This window comes from Moschus berezovskii, chromosome 11 (assembly GCF_049115385.1).
Source record: "Moschus berezovskii isolate FMDL1 chromosome 11, NW_MosBer_1.0, whole genome shotgun sequence".
NCBI lineage: Eukaryota > Metazoa > Chordata > Mammalia > Artiodactyla > Moschidae > Moschus > Moschus berezovskii.
The window spans coordinates 32,736,023-32,755,910 of record NC_142470.1 but is presented as its reverse complement, the minus strand read 5'-3'; the positions used below and the strand labels follow the sequence as shown (position 1 = coordinate 32,755,910).

Here is a 19,888-nt window from a genome sequence, read left to right as displayed (position 1 = left end):
CTTTGTGCAGAGACGTCACAAGACAGCATATTATTAAGAAACAGGTGAATAATAAGGCTATTAAAAGCTATGCATTTTTAGGAGAATGACATCCCTGGGAGGTCACAGAAGCCCCAAGGAAGAAATGGAAAAATCAGTCCTGCACAAACACCCAGCCCTGCTTAGCCATTGGCCGTGTCTGTGCTGATGCTGAGACAGGGCTGCAGGCCTGGTCAAGCCGGCCTGTGTTCTGTCTTTAAGGTCCAGCGACAGTCAGCAGCCATTGGCAGTGCTCAAAAGGCCTTGCACCAGATGGCTCTCTTTACAGGCCCTCTGCCTACTCCATCAGTCAGCACCATCAGCCTCCCAGCTGCCAATGCCAGGCTGGACTTCCTGGGTCAGCTTCTTTCACTCTCTGCTCAGTATGTAAGTTTTCCAGCAGTGTGTGCCCCGACCAGCAGCTCTCAATGAGGCTTTCACTGGGGTGCTGGGGACCTTGCTGGGCTTCGGATAAGAGCTCGGTGCTGGCTGGCACAGGTCCCTGGCTGTCTTCTGGCACACCAACTGCCAGCGATGCAAAACAGACCCGCGATTGTTTGCATGCCTGTTTTCTTCTTTCCCCGGCTTTCCTGCTGTCTTATTGCAATATAATTCACACGCAGTAGATGCACAGATCTTACCAGTTCAGTGCTAAGAGTCTCGACAACTGTTTGTACACTTGTGTAACCACCGCCCAAATGAGAGAGAAAACTTTGGGATGCCCCCAAAGAATTCTCTTTTCCAGCCAAACCCTGCATCCAACCACTATCTGATTTCTAACTTCTATCAGCATTGATTTGTTTTTGCAAGTATTCTTGCCTAATCAGAGATCCAACTGCCAACATCCGTTGGATCAGAGGAAAGGCAAGAGAACTCCAGAAAAACATCTACTTCTGCTTCATTGACTACCCTAAATCCTTTGACTATGTGGATCACAACAAACTGTGGGAAATTCTTAAAGAGATGGGAATACCAGACCACCTTACCTGCCTCCTGAGAAATCTGTATGCAGGTCAAGAAGAAACAGTTAGAACTGGTCATGGAAAAATGGACTGGTTCCAAATTGGGAATGGAGTACGTCAAGGCTGTATATTGTCACCCTGCTTATTTAACTTATATGAAGAGTACATCATGCAAAATGCTGGACTGGATGAAGCACAAGCTGGAATCAAGACTGTGGGGAAAAATATCAATAACCTCAGATATGCAGATGACACCACACTTATGGCAGAAAGCGAAGAACTGAAGAGCCTCTTGATGAAAGTGAAAGAGGACAGTGAAAGAGCTGGTTTAAAACTCAACATTCAAAAACTAAGATCATGGCATCTGGTCCCATCACTTCATGGCAAATAGATGGGGAAACAATGAAAATAGTCACAGACTTTATTTTCTTGGGCTATAAAATCACTGCAGATGGTGATTGCAGCCATGAAATTAAAAGATGCTTGCTCCTTGGAAGAAAAACTATGAAAAACCTAGACAGTGTATTAAAAAGCAGAGACATTACTTGCTGACAAAGGTCTGTCTAGTCATAGCTATGGTTTTTCCAGTAGTCATGTATGGATGTAAGAGTTGAACCATAAAGAAAGCTGAGTGCCGAAGAATTGATGCTTTTTGAGCTGTGGTGTTGGAGAAGACTCTTGAGAGTCCCTTGGACAGCAAGGAGATCCAACCAGTCCATCCTAAAGGAAATCGGTCCTGAATATTAATTGGAAGGATTGATGCTGAAGCTGAAGCTCCAATCCTTTGGCCACTTGATGTGAAGAACTGGCTCATTGGAAAAGACCCTGATGCTGGGAAAGATTGAAGGCAGGAGGAGAAGGGGACGACAGAGGATGAGATGGTTGGATGGCATCACTGACTCAATGGACATGATTTTGAGTAAGCTCTGGGAGTTGGTGATGGACAGGGAAGTCTGGCGTGCTGCAGTCTATGGGGTTGCAAAGAGTCAGACATGACTGAGTGACTGAACTGAACTTGCCTAATTATATCTAAAACATAATTAGAAGATGTTCAATAACCATCCACGGGCCTTTGATGATGAAAAACACTTTGGATCATATCTATGTTCTGCCATTAAAAGACATGCTCACTATACAACATGTGAAAAATATAAAATAAGAGGGTTTGTGTGTGTGTTATTTTATTTAAAAAAAGTTTCAATGGAGCATAGTTGACTTACAATTTTGTATTAGTTTCAGGTGTACAGGAAAGTGAATCAGTTACACATATACATATAGCCACTCTTTTTTTAGATTCTTTTCCCATATGGACCATTACAAAGTATTGAGCAGAGTTCCCTGTGCTCTACAGTAGGTCCTTATTAGGTATCTATTTTATATAGTTTGCATATGTGAATCCCAATCTCTCAATTTGTTCATCCCCCCATTTATTCCCTGGAGAAGGAAATGGCAACCCACTCCAGTATTCTTGCCTGGAGAATCCCAGGGACAGAGGAGCCTAGTGGGCTGCTGTCTATGGGGTCGCAGAGTCAGACATGACTGAAGCGACTTAGCAGCAGCAGTAGCAGCAGCCTAAGTTTGCTTTCTACATCTGTGACTCTTTTAAAAACTCTTATAAACTCTTTTAAAAACTTTCAAAAAATTAAAAACAGAGCTACTATATGATCCAGTAATTCCATCCCTAGATATATACCAAAAGTTTTTAAAAGAGTTTAAAAGTCACCTGGGATCCTATCACCCGGAAATAACCACTATTAGTATCTAGTGGGTTTCTTTCAGGGCTGGTACACAGGCATCGACGATAGGTTCTCTAGCATGGCATTAGCCTTTTTTGTAAATAAATAAAGCTTGTTGCTGCTGACCTCAGAGCAGGTCATTTGGATTTGCCTGTGTAAGAGACAATTCCACCAAAAATCAATCTTCAATTTCAAGCACCAACTCTGTGGTTCATTTGGGGCCAACATCTGAGTTCACTGCTTGTTTTCTTTGGTGGGATATGTCTGGCACTCTTTTTTCCACTGGCAGTCATATGACCTCTCCTGGTACCTCAGTTTTACTGCTCAGAAGGACAGTGGCTAGCTCCTTGAGATGTACCTTGAGCTATACCTCCGGGAGTTGGTGATGGACAGGGAGGCCTGGCATGCTGTGATTCATGGGGTCGCAAAGAGTCGGTCACAACTGAGCGACTGAACTGAACTGATACCTCCACAATGTGAAAAACACATTTGCCTTTAAATCAGACCATCTATGGGCTTCCCAGGTGGCACTGTTGGTAAAGAATCCGCCTGCCAATGCAGGAGACAGAGGAGATGCAGGTTCGATCCCTAGGTCGGGAAGATCCCCAGAGGAGGAAATGGCAACCAAGTCCATATTCTTGCCTGGAGAATCCCATGGATAGAGGAGCCTAGTGGGCTACAGTCCATACGGTCACACTGACTCGGATACGACTGAAGCGACATAGCACACACAAAGATCATCTGCAACAAAATCTCCAAACTGGACAATCTTTCCCTAGCTACTTTCGTAAGAACGCAGTCACAGACATGCCCTTGATATTATATAGATTTTCTTTGAAAGATGGCACTTTAATAACATTCTTAATTTTAAGTTGGAGGAGTTTTCTAAGGATCCCAAGAATATGATGGTGTTAGATGCTGAGTCTTCTTTTATATACATCCCAAGCAACAACGTAACCAATGCTAGGTCTTCTTCCCAGCATGAATTTTGCTCCAGAACTCTTTTCATCTTGCAAAACTCTGTACCCATTAAACAACTCTCCACACCCCATCCCCCACCCCCTGGTGACCTCTGTTCTACCTCCTGTGCATGAAGCTGACTGCTCTAGGTATCTCGCATGAATGAAATCACATACAGTGCGTCATTTTGTGACTGGTTTATTTCACTTAGCACAACGTCCTTGGGGTTCATCACTTTCATGGCATGTGTCAGGATTCCCTTCCTTTTCAAGGCTAAATAATATTCCACTGACCGTGTATACCACATTTTGTTTATCCATTCATCTGTCTAGACATATTTAGCTAGCTTCCACTTTCGGCTGTTTCTCATGATGCTGCTGTGGGTGTGGGTGTACTGTATCTTTTTGAGGCTCTGTTTTTGTTTTTTTGGGTACATATCTAGGGATGGAATTACTGGATCATATGGTCGTTTTGTTTTTAATTTTTTGGAAAAACTGCCATACTGTTTTCCATTGTGCAAATTATTTCCATTTTATATTCCCACTGGCAGTGCACAGGCTTCCAATTTCTGTACACACTCATCAACACTTGTTATTTCCTGCTTTTTCAGTTCAGTTCAGTTCAGTCATTCAGTCGTGTCCGATTCTCCGCGACCCCATGAATCACAGCACGCCAGGCCTCCCTGTCCATCACCAACTCCTGGAGTTCACTCAAACTCATGTCCACAGAGTCGGTGATGCCATCCAGCCATCTCATTCTCTGTCGTCCCCTTCTCCTTCCGCCCCCAACCTTTCCCAGAATCAGAGTCTTTTCCAGTGAGTCAACTCGTCGCATGAGGCGGCCGAAGTATTGCCTGCTTTTTAAAAAAATATATAATAGCCATCCTAATCAGCGTGGAGTGGCATCTCACTGTGGTTTTGATTTGCATTTCCCTAATAATTAGTGATATGGAGCATCTTTTCATGTATTTGTTGGCCATTTAGATATCGTCTTTGAAGAAATATCTATTCAAGTCCTATTCCCATTTTTAACCAAGTTGTTTTTCTGTTGATGAGTTGTAGGCAGTCTTTATATATTCTGGATAGAATTCCCTTATTAGATACAGGATTTACAAATATTTTCTGGGTTGCCATTTCACGGGCTGCCTTGTCACTCTGTTGATGGTATCCTTTGGTACATCAAAGTTTTAAATTTTTATGTAGTCCAATTAATAATGGTATTTTAAATAAGAATACATTTGGACTAGAAGAAAAAAGTATTGGAAAAAAAATCCAGACCTGGGTTTTTTCTTAGTTATGCCACTTAATGAGCTGGATGACCCTGGACAAGGCATTTAATTTCTCTGAACTTCATTATCCTTATTTGAAGACTGTGTGTGTTAGTCACTCAGTCATGTCCGACTGTTTGTGACCCCATGGACTGTAGCCTGCCAAGCTCCACTTTCCATGGGATTTTCCAGGCAAGAATACTGGAGTGGATTGCCATTGCCTTCTCTAGGGGATCTTCCCAACCCAGGGATTGAACCTGGTCTCCTGCATTTCAGGCAAACTCTTTACCATCTGAGCCACCAGGGAAGCCCTATATGAAGATGGGAGAGGGGAAAAGAATATCTACCACGTAAGGTTTTTGTGAAATGTGAATGCACACAGAGCAAGAATCAGAGTGCCCAGCACTTGGAAGACACACGCCTCTTCTCCACGCCTACCCAAGCATACTTGTCAGCAAGTATCAATTCATTCAACAGGACCCAGGACAGGCACTGTTTGAATTAACAAAGGGATCACTATCCTGGTCTTATCAATGAGGAAATGGGTGCATGGCCAGGTTACATAAAGAACCCAAGATCGCAACGCCTATACAGTTACTACTTAGATCTTCTGCTATGGGTGGACCCCTCACCCCCAGTCCCTGCTGTCTCATGCACAGGACAGACCAGTGGTGCCAACCCCGGTGCAGACATAAGAACTGGGAAACCCTTAAAAAGCATCCAGTCCAGCTCTCCCACCTTATAGATGAGAGAATATGAGGAGGTTGAGAATCTTGCCCAGATTCACACAGCAACATTGCCTGAGTCACCCTGCCGGCCAACCCTCCCTCCCAGTGCAGCAATGAATGCCCTTGAGAGAGCAGAAGGGAGGCCTTGTACCAGGTCCAGCACCACCCACTCCTCCCCAGAACGCTCAGCCCTTTTCTCCTCTGACAGTGTTGTCTGGGGGAGAATAGGACATTCTCAGCAGTGCTGGGGAACAGAATAGATTTGGGGGTGAAATTTCTCAAGACAGACAGACAACTGGACATGTTTATTTAGCAGCCCCTGGGTCCAGGCCTGCTAGGAGGGCCAGGCCTCTCTCGGGTATTGAGGAAAACAATGGGATGACGCTGGAAGTTTTTACCCTGTCTACCCTGCTGTATAAGCCCCTCAGCCAAGGTCAGCACACCAATTATTGCAGGTGCCCTTGCACTCCAGCCTTGAGACGGAAGGAGCACAAGGGAGCAGAGTGCTTTATCTAGGAACATTCTGGCCAAGTGCTTCCAAGCAATGAGAAACAGACATTTCATTGCTTTTGCTTCAAAAGGCCTTTTCATCTTTCTTGTTTTGTGAAGGAATAATGCACAGATGATATGAATGGCAATCAAAATAAAGATTTGCCCATAATTATGCCACTAAGTAACCTTGCTTTTTGAAGAAAATGATTGTGCCATTTATTCTGAGATCCACAAACCAAGAAAGAAATGTGTAGGAATGACTCTCTAACTGCCTTAACCATCTCATCAGTAGGCCAAGTGGCTCTTTCTCATGACTAACACCATTAAAATCTGGAGGAAAAGCAAAATGGTTATATTCTGGCATATTCTTTATTCTATAAAGAATATTTTATTCTATACAAAATTATGATCTATGCAGGAAGGCATAGTAAGATGATAAAATACTATTGTCTCTGACCTTGGAGAGATTCCTCAGCCCACCATCACTGGTTTCTTGGAAACCTGGATTGCCACGTGTATATGTTTAGTTGGATGAATGACACATATAAATATTTTACAGTTCAATGCAAATATCTGAGCTCTTACTACATACCAGAGATTTCCCCTAGGTGCCAGGAAAAACAAAGAAGATTAAGATAGAGGTTGTGTCCTCAAGAGGTTCACAGATTTACTGTGTAAAGAAATAAATGGCATTTAGTGTGACAAATACATGATAAAAATAACAGCAAAGTATAAGATACAGTTGGGAACACAAAGAGGACTTGGCGGAGGCAGCAGAGCTCTGAATTTTTTCAGCATCCATCCTGTATGATTCAGCTCCAGGAGCACCTCCCGCACAAGTAGTGAGAGGCTAGGAGTGATGCTAGGAAGGCATCGCTTTATTACAAGCAAGGCCTTTCTACAGATCTTCACCCAAGATCTTTATAAATGTGGTTGTACCTTAGAGGTTCTGATTCATAAATGCTATTTCACATACCATTCACCTAAAAACAAAGTTGGGACATGGAGAGAAGTCTTTCCAAATAGTTATGATGAAGCTTGGAGCCCTACCAAACTACGAATCTCCTGATTCCCAGGTGCTTGAATTTACCTGAGTCATTCTCTAGGGTAAGGAAAAAGTTGGCATTTGAGCCCAGAAATCCTAATTCTCAGATTTATAGGCAGACTTCTGGATGTGCATTAGGGCACTGAGCTTCCAAGTCCTCACCAGGCACTCATATTCCTAGATGTAAAGCCACAGCTAAACTACGTACAAGCTACTAAAATATTCTGTTTGGAATTCTCTTGTGGTGAAATGTGCTGTTTGGCATAAGATACTCGTCAACGCCATCAGGTACAAAAGCAGTGTTTTAATCTCACATGTGAACACTTGCTCAGGAGACAGTGGAGAGAATGAACTTCACCCAGCTGCGTGACCTTGACCAGATGATTGGTCTTCCGAATCTCTGTGTCCCCAGCTCAGCCACCGATATAACCACTGACGTCCACCACCATAATGGTTGTTCTGAGTGCAGATACTGCCCAAAATGACTAAACATCGCTACAGTTTACTAACGCACAAGGATTCAGCATATTCTAAGGACTTAGATGAAGATGTCATTCCTGTCCTCTTTGTGGTCTAAGAGATTTTTTCTTCTTTCTGGTACAGAGATGAGAGGGACACAGTCATGGCCCACCAGTCTCTGGATGGTCCTCTTGGAGACAAGCAAGTGCTCAACAGAATGGGTGTTATGTCCCCTCTCAGGGCTCCCATCTGGCAGGCAGACTTCCCAGAGCCAGGGGCTCAGCTTGCCAATTCTGCAGCAGCTCTCGGGTTTGTATTCTTATTACCAAAACTTCTGTCTAAGGATTTTAACAAATACAGTCGAAGTATGACATATGCATCCTCGTAAGCAGGGATTATCACTGTTTCTGGAGAGGGCATGGCCATGCCCCAGAAGCATCCACAAAAATTACTCAAACAGTGACAATATCCCCCTTCATAGGTACCATGTTTTGTAAAGTAAATACACGCACAGGGACATTTTCTCATTTGACCCCTCTCTCAGGTGTTGCTACTGGTAAAGAACCTGCCTGTCAATGCAGGAGATGTAAGAGATGAGGGTTCCATTCCTGGGTCAGGAGGATCCCCTGGAGGAGGGCATGGCAACCCACTCCAGAATTCTTGCCTGGAGAATCCCATGGACAGAGGCACTTGGTGGGCTACAGTCAATGCGGCCGCAAAGGGTTGGACACAGACACAACAAAAGTGACTTAGCATGCAGCATGCACATACAAAGCAAATTAATTATCCCCATTGTTATCGGGGAGGAAATATGCTCAGAGAGAGAACTAGGGACCCATGGCTTGCAGGTGGCCACTGGGGACTTGGACCACCATCCCTCTCTCTCACACACAGCCAAGTCCCAACCCGCCTCTTAGAGGCAGCAATTGCTGCTTCTAGACTGGGTGGACCTGAAGATGTAGGGAAGGAGTTTTAAATTCATGGACAAACTATCAGAAAAGCAGAAGCTCCTCCCGTGAATGAACGTCTCAATCTCTAGAATCTTTCTCGGTTCTCCAAGCCCTGACCATGGACCATGTTGTTAAGAACACTGCAAAGCAGGCATGTGTGTGACTCAGTGCTGGTTGACAGCCCCGCCCTGTCTGCCCATCTCTCTCTCTTTTTTTTCCGGATCATTAATTTTATTTTATTTTTTAATTGAAGGATAATTGCTTTACAGAATTTTGTTGTTTCCTGTCAAACCTCGATGTGAATAAGCCATAGGTATACATATATCCCCTTCTCTCTCTCTTTCGAGAGGCAGCCCACGCTCCCGTTTTTCATGACGTCCCTGGCACTTGCCTTCTGTCTTCCACTCTCACCAGCCTACTCTCCTGACTCCTCTCTTGCTTGCCCTTTCCTCATCTAGGTCCCCAGACTCTTCCTGGGGCCCTTTCTCTCTCCGACAAAGTAAACAGTCATAAAGGAGGTGGGCAAGGTGCCAAGAAGCAGAGGCTCCAACCAGAAGTGACAGCTCCCAGCTTCTCTGCTGACTGGCCTGTAACCACCCAGAAGGCATGTCCCCTCAGGAGTTCATGCATGTTGTGTGCACTCTCCTCTCTCCCCAGATCAACATGTGTCACTCTCTGTGGTACAGGGAGCTCTGCAAAGGAAAGACCTATAGCCTCTGAAACATTTGGAATATTCTAGGGACAGCAGTGTAGGAGTGGGGGCAGGGGTGAGCCCACAGTCCGGAGTTGGAAAGTCGAGCTTCAAATCCCAGTGCAGTCACATATGTGTGCAGCCACAGGTGAGTCACTAACACTCTCAGCATCTCAATTTTCTCATTTCTAAAATGAGAATAATAATTCCCAATCCCCAGAATTTGGGGAGGAGTAAATCAATAAGTGCTTTCAAATTCTGATGCTAGAGAAGACTCCTGAAAGTCCTTCAGACTGCAAGGAGATCAAACCAGTCAATCCTAAAGGAAATCAACCCTGAATATCTGGAAATCAACCCTGAAAGGACTTATGCTGAAGCTGAAGCTCCAATACTTTGGCCACCTGGTGAGAAGAGCCGACTCATTGGAAAAGACCCTGATTCTGGGAAAGACTGAAGGAAAAGGATGCAGCAGAGGATGAGGTGGGTAGATAACATCACCAACTCAATGGACATGTATTTGAGCAAAGTCCGGGAGAGAGTGGAGGACAGAGGAGTCTGGTGTGCTGCAGTCCACGGGGTCACAAAGAGTTGGAAATGACTTATCCACTGAACAACAAAAAAAATCAGTAAATACTTAAAAAGTGCTTAGACTACTGCTTGGCACATAGTGGTGCCCAATGAATGGAAACGAAATTATAAAGAGATAAATTTTAGAAAAGACCTCTAGCTCAGGGTTCATTCATTCAATGAGGATGAAAGAGTAGGTTTTTGAGCATCTGCTTTTTACCAGGCAGTGCTCTGTGCCCTAAAGATGCAGTAAGGAACAAGAGAAGTGAACGGTGGGAAACGCAGACAAGAGGAATATTAGATTGTGGTCAATGGCTGTGCAGTGAATTAAAATATATTAAGTCCCCTACATACAAGTGGGTTTGGTTTGAAGAGCAAGTTCATAAGTCCAACAAAGTTAGCCTAGGCACCCAACTAACACAATTGGCTACATAGTACTGTACTGTAATAGGTTTCTAATAATTCTCACATAAATAATACATACATAAAAACAAACACAAAAATAAACATTTTAAATCTAAGAGTTCAGAACCTTGAAAAGTACAGTAGTACAGTACAACAGCTGGCACCCAGGAGCTGGCTTCAAGTGAACAGGTAAGAAGAGTTACTGATTGGAGGAGGGAGACAAGGTGGGAGACGGTAGAGCCGAAGGATCTTCAGCAAAAGGAGACGGAGGGAAAGCTGCAATTTAACTCATGCCACGATGGCACAGGTTCAGGTTCCTTGCTGGAACCAGATACATGTTTGCATCTTTTAAAGGTTGCAACTTGAAGATTCGTATGTAGGGGACTTACTGTAAGGCAAGTGAATGAGAGGGATAGACAGCTTCCATGGATTGTAGAGGCAAGAATAGCTTCTCCAGGGAGCATATTCTCAAAAGACACACGGAGTGACATTCATCCATGGAGGGAGAAAATAATATCCACAGCTTCAAATGTGGGCAAGAGCCTCGGCAAGTCCTGGCTTATCCGAACTAGGAAGGAAGCCACAAGCAGAGTCTGAGGGAGGAATCAAAACCACAAACTCCAATTTGAACCAGTCTTCATACTCTACAAGGGGCTTCCCTTGTGGCTCAGCAGGTAAAGAATCTGCCTGCAATGCTGGAGACCTGGGTTCGATCCTTGGGTTGGGAAGATCCCCTGGAGAAGGGAAAGGCTACCCACTCCAGTATTCTGGCCTGGAGAATGCCATGGACTGTATAGTCTATGGAGTTGCAAAGAGTTGGACACGACTGAGAGACTTTCTCTTTCTTTCTTTTCTTTCATACTCTATGAACTGGAATACAGCCAATGAGGGGAACTATATTTTCAAAAGAAAAATAGAATTTAGGTCAATACTTTTGAAATATCTCCTCCTTAAGGAGGAACTCGGGGAGGAATTTATCTTAGCATCTCAAAAAGCTGTATTTGTCCAAGGCAACTGCATCTTTAAAAAAAAATTTATAGATGCCATGAGTTTTGCAAATGACTTTTCTCCTGTGAGCTCAGGAAGCTCAAAACTGAATTTGCGACAGGGCTAGGTGGTAGGTACTTTTTCCCTGATACGACTTTATTTTTGGCTTTTTTCCCTCTGTTTTACTCTAAGATTTTCTTTGAGTTGATCTCTTTATTTATCATAGCACAGGTGTGTGTGTTTGTGTGTGCATGTTTAAAATATACGCTCCAAATCCTCTTTAGTACTAGCTGCTGCTGCTAAGTCACTTCAGTCGTGTCCGACTCTGTGCGACCCCATAGACGGCAGCCCACCAGGCTCCCCCGTCCCTGGGATTCTCCAGACAAGAATACTGGAGTGGGTTGCCATTTCCTTCTCCAATGCATGAAAGGAAAAATGAAAGTGAAGTCGCTCAGTCATGTCTGACTCTTAGCAACCCCACGGACTGCAGCCCACCAGGCTCCTCCATCCATGGGAGTTTCCAGGCAAGAGTACTGGAGTGGGATGCCATTGCCTTCTCCTTAGTACTAGCTAGATTATAATAAATGTACTGTTTGAGGTAATTTAGCACCTATTTCAAAATAAACAAACTATTTTTTATATCTTCTTATATAACCCACATTTTATGTACCATGGGAATTTTTTAAGGTTCAGTTCACCTTATCCCCACCTGCGCCCACTCCCTCCCACCCACTCCCATCACTATTTTTTTTAAGGGGCGAACATCTTCTACTACATATGCACAGTTGTAACTGGTCCAAAACTTTCTCACTCCTGCAGCTGTAGCAGCTATCTCTTTCTCTTTTCTTCATCTTCCCATCATCTGCCCCCCTCCGCCCACACACATTCTGCACAGTGCCCCCTAGTTTTCATTTCTTTAAAGCATTAGTTGAGCAAAATCAGCCATTTGACAGTTTCAAATTCATCCTGGCTCCTACTGCTCATAGGGATAAGTGAAAACTCCTTATCCTGACAAAATCTCCTTCTCATCACACACTCCATCACCTAAACTCTGCCCAATCCCAGGTAGCTCCCCTAACTGTCCCTGGATATGTCTTTTCTTTCCCCACCTCTGTGCGCTGACACTGCTGTGTCTACCTGGCACGCTCCACCCCCGACCCCCGACCCCGGGGACCCATCCTCACAGCCCGCAAAACCTCACACAAATGCTTGCTGTCCTCTGAAGCTCTCCTAATGGCTCCACCTCCCAGGGGTCTCTTCCAAATCAAAATATTGCTGGCTGACTATTTGAAGAGTAACTCCATTCCACCTTGCAAAACTGGGTAATTTTACCGATCGTGTCTCTGTATTGTTTAATTTTTTGCAGGTCTTTAGAACTCATTTGCCCACTGGAATCGGCATCTTTTTGTGGCTCTGTGTAGTATCATATAAAGTTGATACTCCACAAATACTTGACAGTTCATGTCTCTTTCCCTTCAAAATACAAAGCATAAAGCAAATGACAGACAAAAGGTTAAATCCTCAATAAATAAACTAGTCATATTCATATGATAATTCACTAAAACACAAAAGGTTAAAAAACATAGGAAGTGTTTAACTTCACTAGTAATAAAGAATACAAGTTAAAATGTTGTTTGCTATCAAATTAACAAAGATAAGGAAAAAAATCTCAATTTTTAAAGCTTTTGAGAGCGAAAGGAGATAGATACTCTCATAACTGCTGGTGTAATCAGTACAAATTGAAAACAACTTGTCAATATGTAAAAGCTTTAAAATGTCTATACACATTGGTGTGTGCATTTATGTATGCATGCTAAGTTGCTTCAGTCGTGTCTGACTCTTTGCGACCCATGGACTATAGCCTGCTGGGCTCCTCTGTCCATGGGATTCTCCAGGCAAGGATACTGGAATGGGTTGCCATGCCCACCTCCAGGGGATCTTCTCAACCCAGGGATTTAATTCATATCTCCAGCAGTTTTTGCATTGCAGGCAGATTCTTTACTGCTGAGCCACGTGGGAAGTCCCAACTCACTGGAGGGTTAGGGACATATTTCAAAGTCCAGAGAAAGCCCTGGGCACCAGGGACTCCTCCCAGGGTTATAATACTGAATCTTTATGAATAACTTAAATGTACAATAAGGAAATTATATGTCCATTAAGTGGACTGTTACAGGGCATTAAAAATGGCAGCCAATGATTCTGTGTTAACTTGGGGCTGGGGGAATGCTTATATGTAAAGTAGAAAAAAAATAAAATACCAGATTATAGGAAATGAATAATTCTAACCACATAAACAAATGCATGAAAGAAACGATATCAAAACAGTAAAAGCAGTTATACTTGCTTATAGTTTATTGTGCTTTCCAGGTTTTCTAGAAAGATTGGATGACTACTGGAGGGGGGTGCGGAAAAGATGCTTTTCTTTCCTTTTTGGCAGTGTGCCGTGGCTTGCAGGATCTTAGTTTCCTGACTAGGGATCGAATCTGTCCCCACCCCACCCCCACATCCCACAGTGAAGTGTAGAGTCCAAACCACTGGATTGCCAGGGCATTCCCAAAAGATGCTTTTCAAGTAGGTTTTTTTTTTCCTTTTCTTTATACCAGGAACAGCATCACAAGCACCGTTTGTTATTGAGCTTTGAGACATAAGTTTTCATTTGTTTTGTTGTTGCACCTGTTTTAAAGCTAAGAAACAGAGAGATGAGAGAAAGTTGAAGAAAGGGAAGGAGAGGGAGAGTGAGGGCAGCTCTCTGACTCTGATTAATCCTTGCCATGAAACAAGCATTGTCATCTTGTAGAGCCAGGAGACAGGCTCAGAAAGTCAAGTTCAAGGTTACCTGAGGGGCAGAGGTGCCATCACAACCAGGCTACTACGCCAGGATCAGGCAAGAGAAAGAGAAAAGAAAGGGCAAGGCAGGTGAGCACAAAATCTCAGGGGTAATTTATAGAACAGTATAAAAGGGTGGTTCTAGTGGGTAAGATTGCGGGTGGTTTTTTCCCCTCCTCACTTTTCCATGGTTTCCACAAGGTGATATGAACTTTTTGTTTTTATTTATGTGCAAGAAGAAAACTGCAGCCGTTTGAAATCACTGAACTGTGAGCAACAAGAGAGAAAATAAGCTCTACTCATCCTGAATCCCCTCCTAAGGGGAATACAGGGGTCAGAGGGAAAGGGGGGAGGAGTCTCACAACCACATGCTGCATCATGGGGCCGCCTCAGGATTCAGGGGACGAGGGTGGAGCGTGTGTGCCTGTGTGCATGTTGTGGGAGTCTCCTGTGATGAGGAGCAGCAGGATCCATGGAGCTGTCTGCAAAGGTGAGCCGTTGTGTCACAGGTGGAGTCAGCCCCCCCTTGCACATCTCCCCACCATCCACAAGTCACACACAAGCGCTCTGTAAGGCACATTTACAGGAAGCTGTGTGCCACAGCTATTTTCCCTACAGTCAGCTTTCTGGCTCACAAAGCATGAAGAAAGGCATGTGTTGGGGATCGGGCAGCACCTAGAGGTGAGGAGGGGTTTGTTAGGGCAGCTTTAGTTTTAGGGGGTTGGGGCCACCCAGACAGGGGTTCTGGGGAAAGCCATCCCAATTGTCTTCACGTCCAGCTGCCCTGATTCCAAGTGCAGCATTTCTTAGAGAGCTTGACCTCACCTCGGGGGCTCAGTTGGCGGCTTCTAGGCAAGACCACTGTGGCTTCATCCCCGGGGAAAGGGTTAGGGAAACTTTTAATTATGTAATTCTAACATATACACACACACAGAAAAACCTATTGGGAATCCATTTTTTGCAGAGAATTTGCCCACAGTCTTCCCATCCCAGTATAAAGTGCTTTTATTTTCCCAGGTCCCTTGTCAATCTATGTTCATAGGTATAAACAAGATTGTGGGGAGTCACCTGTGACCTTTTGGAGAGCCATTTCCAAAAAGTGACTGGGGTTTAGGAATGAGTGATGGTTCAGAGAGGCATGAGTAAGGCTGGTGAAGGGAAGCAGAAGTGGTTCAATGGCTTGAGTGGTTAGCTAGGTCAAGGTGACTTGTGTGTTCAAGTGGGAGGTGGGGAAGATGATGCAAACACGCATCTTCAGGAGCCTCAGAGAGGAAGAGAGAAGGGCAAAGGCCCAGGAGAACCTGAAGGACACAGGCTCTTGAGTGATTTGTCTTGTGAGTGCAGAACCTCCTATAATGCACTGTCACACCCAGGGGCCAGCCCTGAGGCTCGCACAGAACTGGGGGATACATGGGTATCTTGTCATTTAAAACAGAGATGTGATTCCAAGAGACAAACCCACCTGTCTAAGGTGAAATAGCCATCATCTGACTGTGGGTTGAGATGGGCTGATGCCAGGTCTAGGATTCTTTCTGTCCCAGATGATACCATGTCCTCTAGCAAAGACAAGGGACCCTTATTCTCCCATAGATGGGAGGAAGAAGATGGGGGACATTGAGGACCCAGAGAGACTGAGATGTCGAGGACAGAGGGAAGTGAGGAGGAGACACGAGGGGAGATGAAGATCTGTCCAGCATCACCATGCAACTGAGAGGCGGCAATGGGAGTGAGGTTATGCACGTTGGTAATGGATCCCGTAACCACGTGCATGGTCGAGGGACATCTTTACCTAAAGCTCTTAGATGACTGTTGGCTCCACACAGAGGCCTCACTGCCCAACAGTGAATGAAATCCCTGGTGGCATTTTCCTAATGAGCACTTACCTAGGGCATTAGGGGAGGGGTGGGGTACTGGGCTTGGAAGCCCCCATTTTCATTTTGCCCCTTTCTATATAATTGTGTCATCCTGGATAAATCACTAGAAAAATAAGAACCAAATATAAGAAGTCTATTATTCTACACCTTCCCAATCTCCTTATTCACTTCTTATTTCATCATTTGACTGCCTCTGAGGACAGAATGACTGAAAGTATGACGTGGACACTTTCTTTTCATAAGCATCAAGAAAATACTAAAATCCAGGCCAACGAGCCCTCCCCTTGGAGAGTGGGTGCTTCTCACAACTCCTGAGACAAGGCTTTGCACTAAAACTCAGTAATCATCTCCCAACCAGCACTGGCAAGACTCTGCTGCAGGCAACTGCCCAGAGGTTTCCTTCATTATAATCTTTCTATGAATGATTCAGGGGTGAGGACCGTCACTGTTTGTGTCTGGAGGAATAAGAACATATTATAAAAAAGACCTGAAAATCTGTGATGTATCCAAAAATAGCACCCAGATACGCCAGCTTCCCAGCTCACCTTTCTGTACTATCCAACTCTTCCTTGACTTGCTTCACGCAACAGGGGTAGATTGGGACCCCCACTGCTCAGGTATCCTGGGATCAGTCATCAAACAGTCTTGGACTGCATGCTGCCAGGTGACCCAGCAGAACTAGCACTCTTAATTCTTACCCACTCTGATGGGCCTTGTCCTAACTCCTTCCCCACTGCAGGTGCCCCTGCAGTCACATGCTTTGGTCAAGTGATCTGCAGCCTTAGGCTGCTCACTCTGCAGAAAAGAATTGGGGGGGCGGGGGGGGGAGACAGAGAGTAAGAAAATATAGCTCTCTCCTGGGAACCTCACAAGCTTCAAGTTTATAAAACATAACTGCCTTGCTACCATTTCTGCAGAGTCCACACTGGCCAGCAGCACACGCTCTGAAGTCAATCCCCTCCCACTCCACTCCCCGACCTTGGTCCATTGGGAGAGAAAGGATACTTGCTGAAGGGACCTGCTGATGTTCCCCATGGTTCAGAAATGCACATGTGTGACCAAAGAGGGCAGGAGAGGAGGCTGATCATAAGGTGGAGTGTCTCTAAATGACAAGGCTCACCGACCGCTGAGCCTCTCTGCACTCCGCTCTCAGCTTCCTGTGCCTCCAACAAACTTTGTGACTCAGTGTTTGCAGAGTGAGGCAGCCAAGCAGACTCGGTGATGGATTAAATCCAGAATGTGCTTTTCTTCCAACACTCACCCCTCGGGTGCCACCTGAGCCCCTACCTGGCTGCGGGGGTGGGAGCTGAGCATAGCTCCAGCTCTTCTGCTGGCCCTAAATAGCTACCAGAGCCTGAGTTCTGACGACTTTAGTCCATAGGTATCCTCTCTCTCTTCTCTGTCCCTGCCTGTCTGTCTCTGGTCTCTGACACACACACAGCAGCTGGAGGCTCTATAATGCAGTTGATTTTTAAACTGGTCTGGGTCTCCCGTGCTCCATTCCTCCAGGCTGCAATCTGGACCCCCAGTGCTCTTTTCTTCACCCACGCTGCCTCCAAACCCAGAGGAATTCCTGGACCATTTTAAGGCAGGGCAGGGCATCATGAGGGTCTGGCTAACTGTTGCACATCAGTTGAGGGGATGGCCGTGGAAGGGGGCAAGAGAGATCGGGTGAAAGACAGAGGTGGCCACCCAGAGCTGCCTGGCACCCTCGGCAGCGTCTCTGCCTTTCAGCACCGCCGAGGGTATACCCGGAAGTTCGGGAGCTTGGGTCCCACGGGGGGCAGGGGCGGGCAGAGGCCAGGTCCATCCAGGGGCGGCGAGACCAGTCTCCCAGAACTGGCTCGCTGGCCAGCCCTCTGCACCGCGGGCGCCGCCTCCCACATCCTCGGAGCCGGCACCAGGCAGCCAGTGAGCGTCTCCCCGCAATTCCGGACCGGTTTCCCGCATAAAACTCCCCAGTACAACCTGCTTTTGTTAATTCTGCAAATGCTGTCACACGACCACCTCCACCAACACCCCCTGTCTCCTCGGCACCAAGGGAGACTCGCTTTCCCCGAAACCCAGCTGCTTCGGATCCCCCGAGCCCCGCCGCACCCCGACGGACCACCGCCCACTCGCTCCAGAGCCCTCAAACAAGCGGCCCGAAGGACCACAAGGACCCCTGGGTCTCCGGTCCTGAGCATCTTTGTCCTCCCAACGCAGGCGCGCGCACACCGAGCGACAGAGAGAGCCCAGCCGGGCACCGAGTCCGCACCCCCTGGCCTCGCCAGGGCCCCGCAGGGGGACAATGGTCCGCGACCTGCAAGTTTGCCAGCCCGGAGGCAGAGAGCCCTCCTTACCATACATCTTGGCGGGGCGAGCGCCTCCCGGGAGGCCGCGTCGCCTGCAGCCAGCCCCCGGCGGCGCCGGCCTTTCATTCACAGCCGGGTTGGCGGATGGCGGCGGGCGGCGGAGGCCCGGGCGGGGCGGGAGCCGGAGCGGGTTCGGGAGCTCGAGCGGGGGCCCGACGCGCGAGGGCAGGGGACGGGAGCCGCGCGCCCATTCAGCAGCCCGGGCTGAGCGCGGCCGGCCTCCGCTCGGGTTTCTGGGCTGGGCTGCGCCGAGAGGGGCGGAGGCTATGCTAATATTGTCCCTCCCCCCGGGCTCAGTCACTGCCTGGCCGCCCCGCCCACGCCCCACCCCGCCCCCCACCCTGCAATTCCCACCCTCCTAGAAACCCAGGTCCCTAGAAGCACCTTTCCCAGGCTGTCGCCCCCAGGTGCTGGGTAGAGCGTTTTCCAACGGCAGCGTCCCCTAGGGCAAGTGACCCGCCCTGCTCTGGTTGGAATGCTTAGGCCGACAGCTAAGAGCTCCCGTAAAGTGAGGGGGCCCCGAGGGTCGGCAGGGGTGCTGGAAACTGCAGATGTTGCCCCTCCCCCAAATTTATCCAGAATGTGTTGGCTAAGCCAGGGGGCGCCAGGAAGAGGAATTGGGGGGAGTATCACCCCTTCCCTTGGCCCCCTTAATAGACCCCGTTTCCTAATCAAGCCCTTAGCTATTACCCTCCCAGCCACTCTCTGGTCAAATGCTCACTACCAAATCCCGTCCTTCCTGGGCCAGGAATGCAGGAAATGCATCCCGGACTACCCCTCAAGCGCTGCAGGAAGTCACTTGCTCTTCCTCTCCCGGATTCACACGTGTAACTCACATGCTCCGTGTCCAGGATACTCTCTACCTGTGCCTCAGGGATCACTCTCTGGACTCAGACACAGAGGGGCAGAAGGCTCATGCCCATAGCCTGAAGACAAATTCTAGCCCAGCTCATGGCTTCCCTAAGGCTTCTCACCCAGGCTCCATTTCACATCTACCGCATGGTTGAAGCGGAGAAGGCAATGGCAACCCACTCCAGTACTCTTGCCTGGAAAATCCCATGGATGGAGGAGCCTGGTAGGCTGCAGTCCATGGAGTCGCAAAGAGTCGGACATGACTGAGCGACTTCACTTTCACTTTTCACTTTCACACATTGGAGAAGGAAATGGCAACCCACTCCAGTGTTCTTGCCTGGAGAATCCCAGGGACGGGGGAGCCTGGTGGGCTTCCGTCTGTGGGGTCACACAGAGTCGGACACGACTGAAGCAGCAGCAGCAGCATGGTTGAAGGGGTTTGTCCTCAAAATTCTGCTAGTAGAAGTTCCCCTGATGCTGGGAAAGATTGAAGGCAGGAGGAGAAGGGGATGACGGAGGATAAAACGGTTGGATGGCATCACCGACTCAATGGACATGAATTTGAGGAAGCTCGGGCAGTTGGTGAAGGACAGGGAAGTCTGGTGTGCTGCTGTCCATGGGTTCCCAAAGAATCGGACACTACTGAGCGACTGAACAGTAACAACAAAAGTTAAGGAGGTGAGACCCTTAAAGATCCGTTGGATCATTGTAAAAG

At 46.8% G+C, this 19,888-nt stretch overlaps 1 protein-coding gene across 1 annotated transcript in view; it reads right to left on the bottom strand.

Moving 5' to 3' along the window:
* The window catches only part of EFR3B (EFR3 homolog B), a 101,392-nt gene extending 82,837 nt beyond the window's left edge, over nt 1–18,555 (bottom strand). The window contains exon 1 of the mRNA XM_055400291.2: nt 18,310–18,555. Coding sequence (XP_055256266.1) covers nt 18,310–18,316 — 7 coding nt within the window. The 5' untranslated portion in view covers nt 18,317–18,555. The remainder of the gene's footprint in view (nt 1–18,309) is intronic.
* Between the last annotated feature and the right edge of the window lie 1,333 nt (nt 18,556–19,888).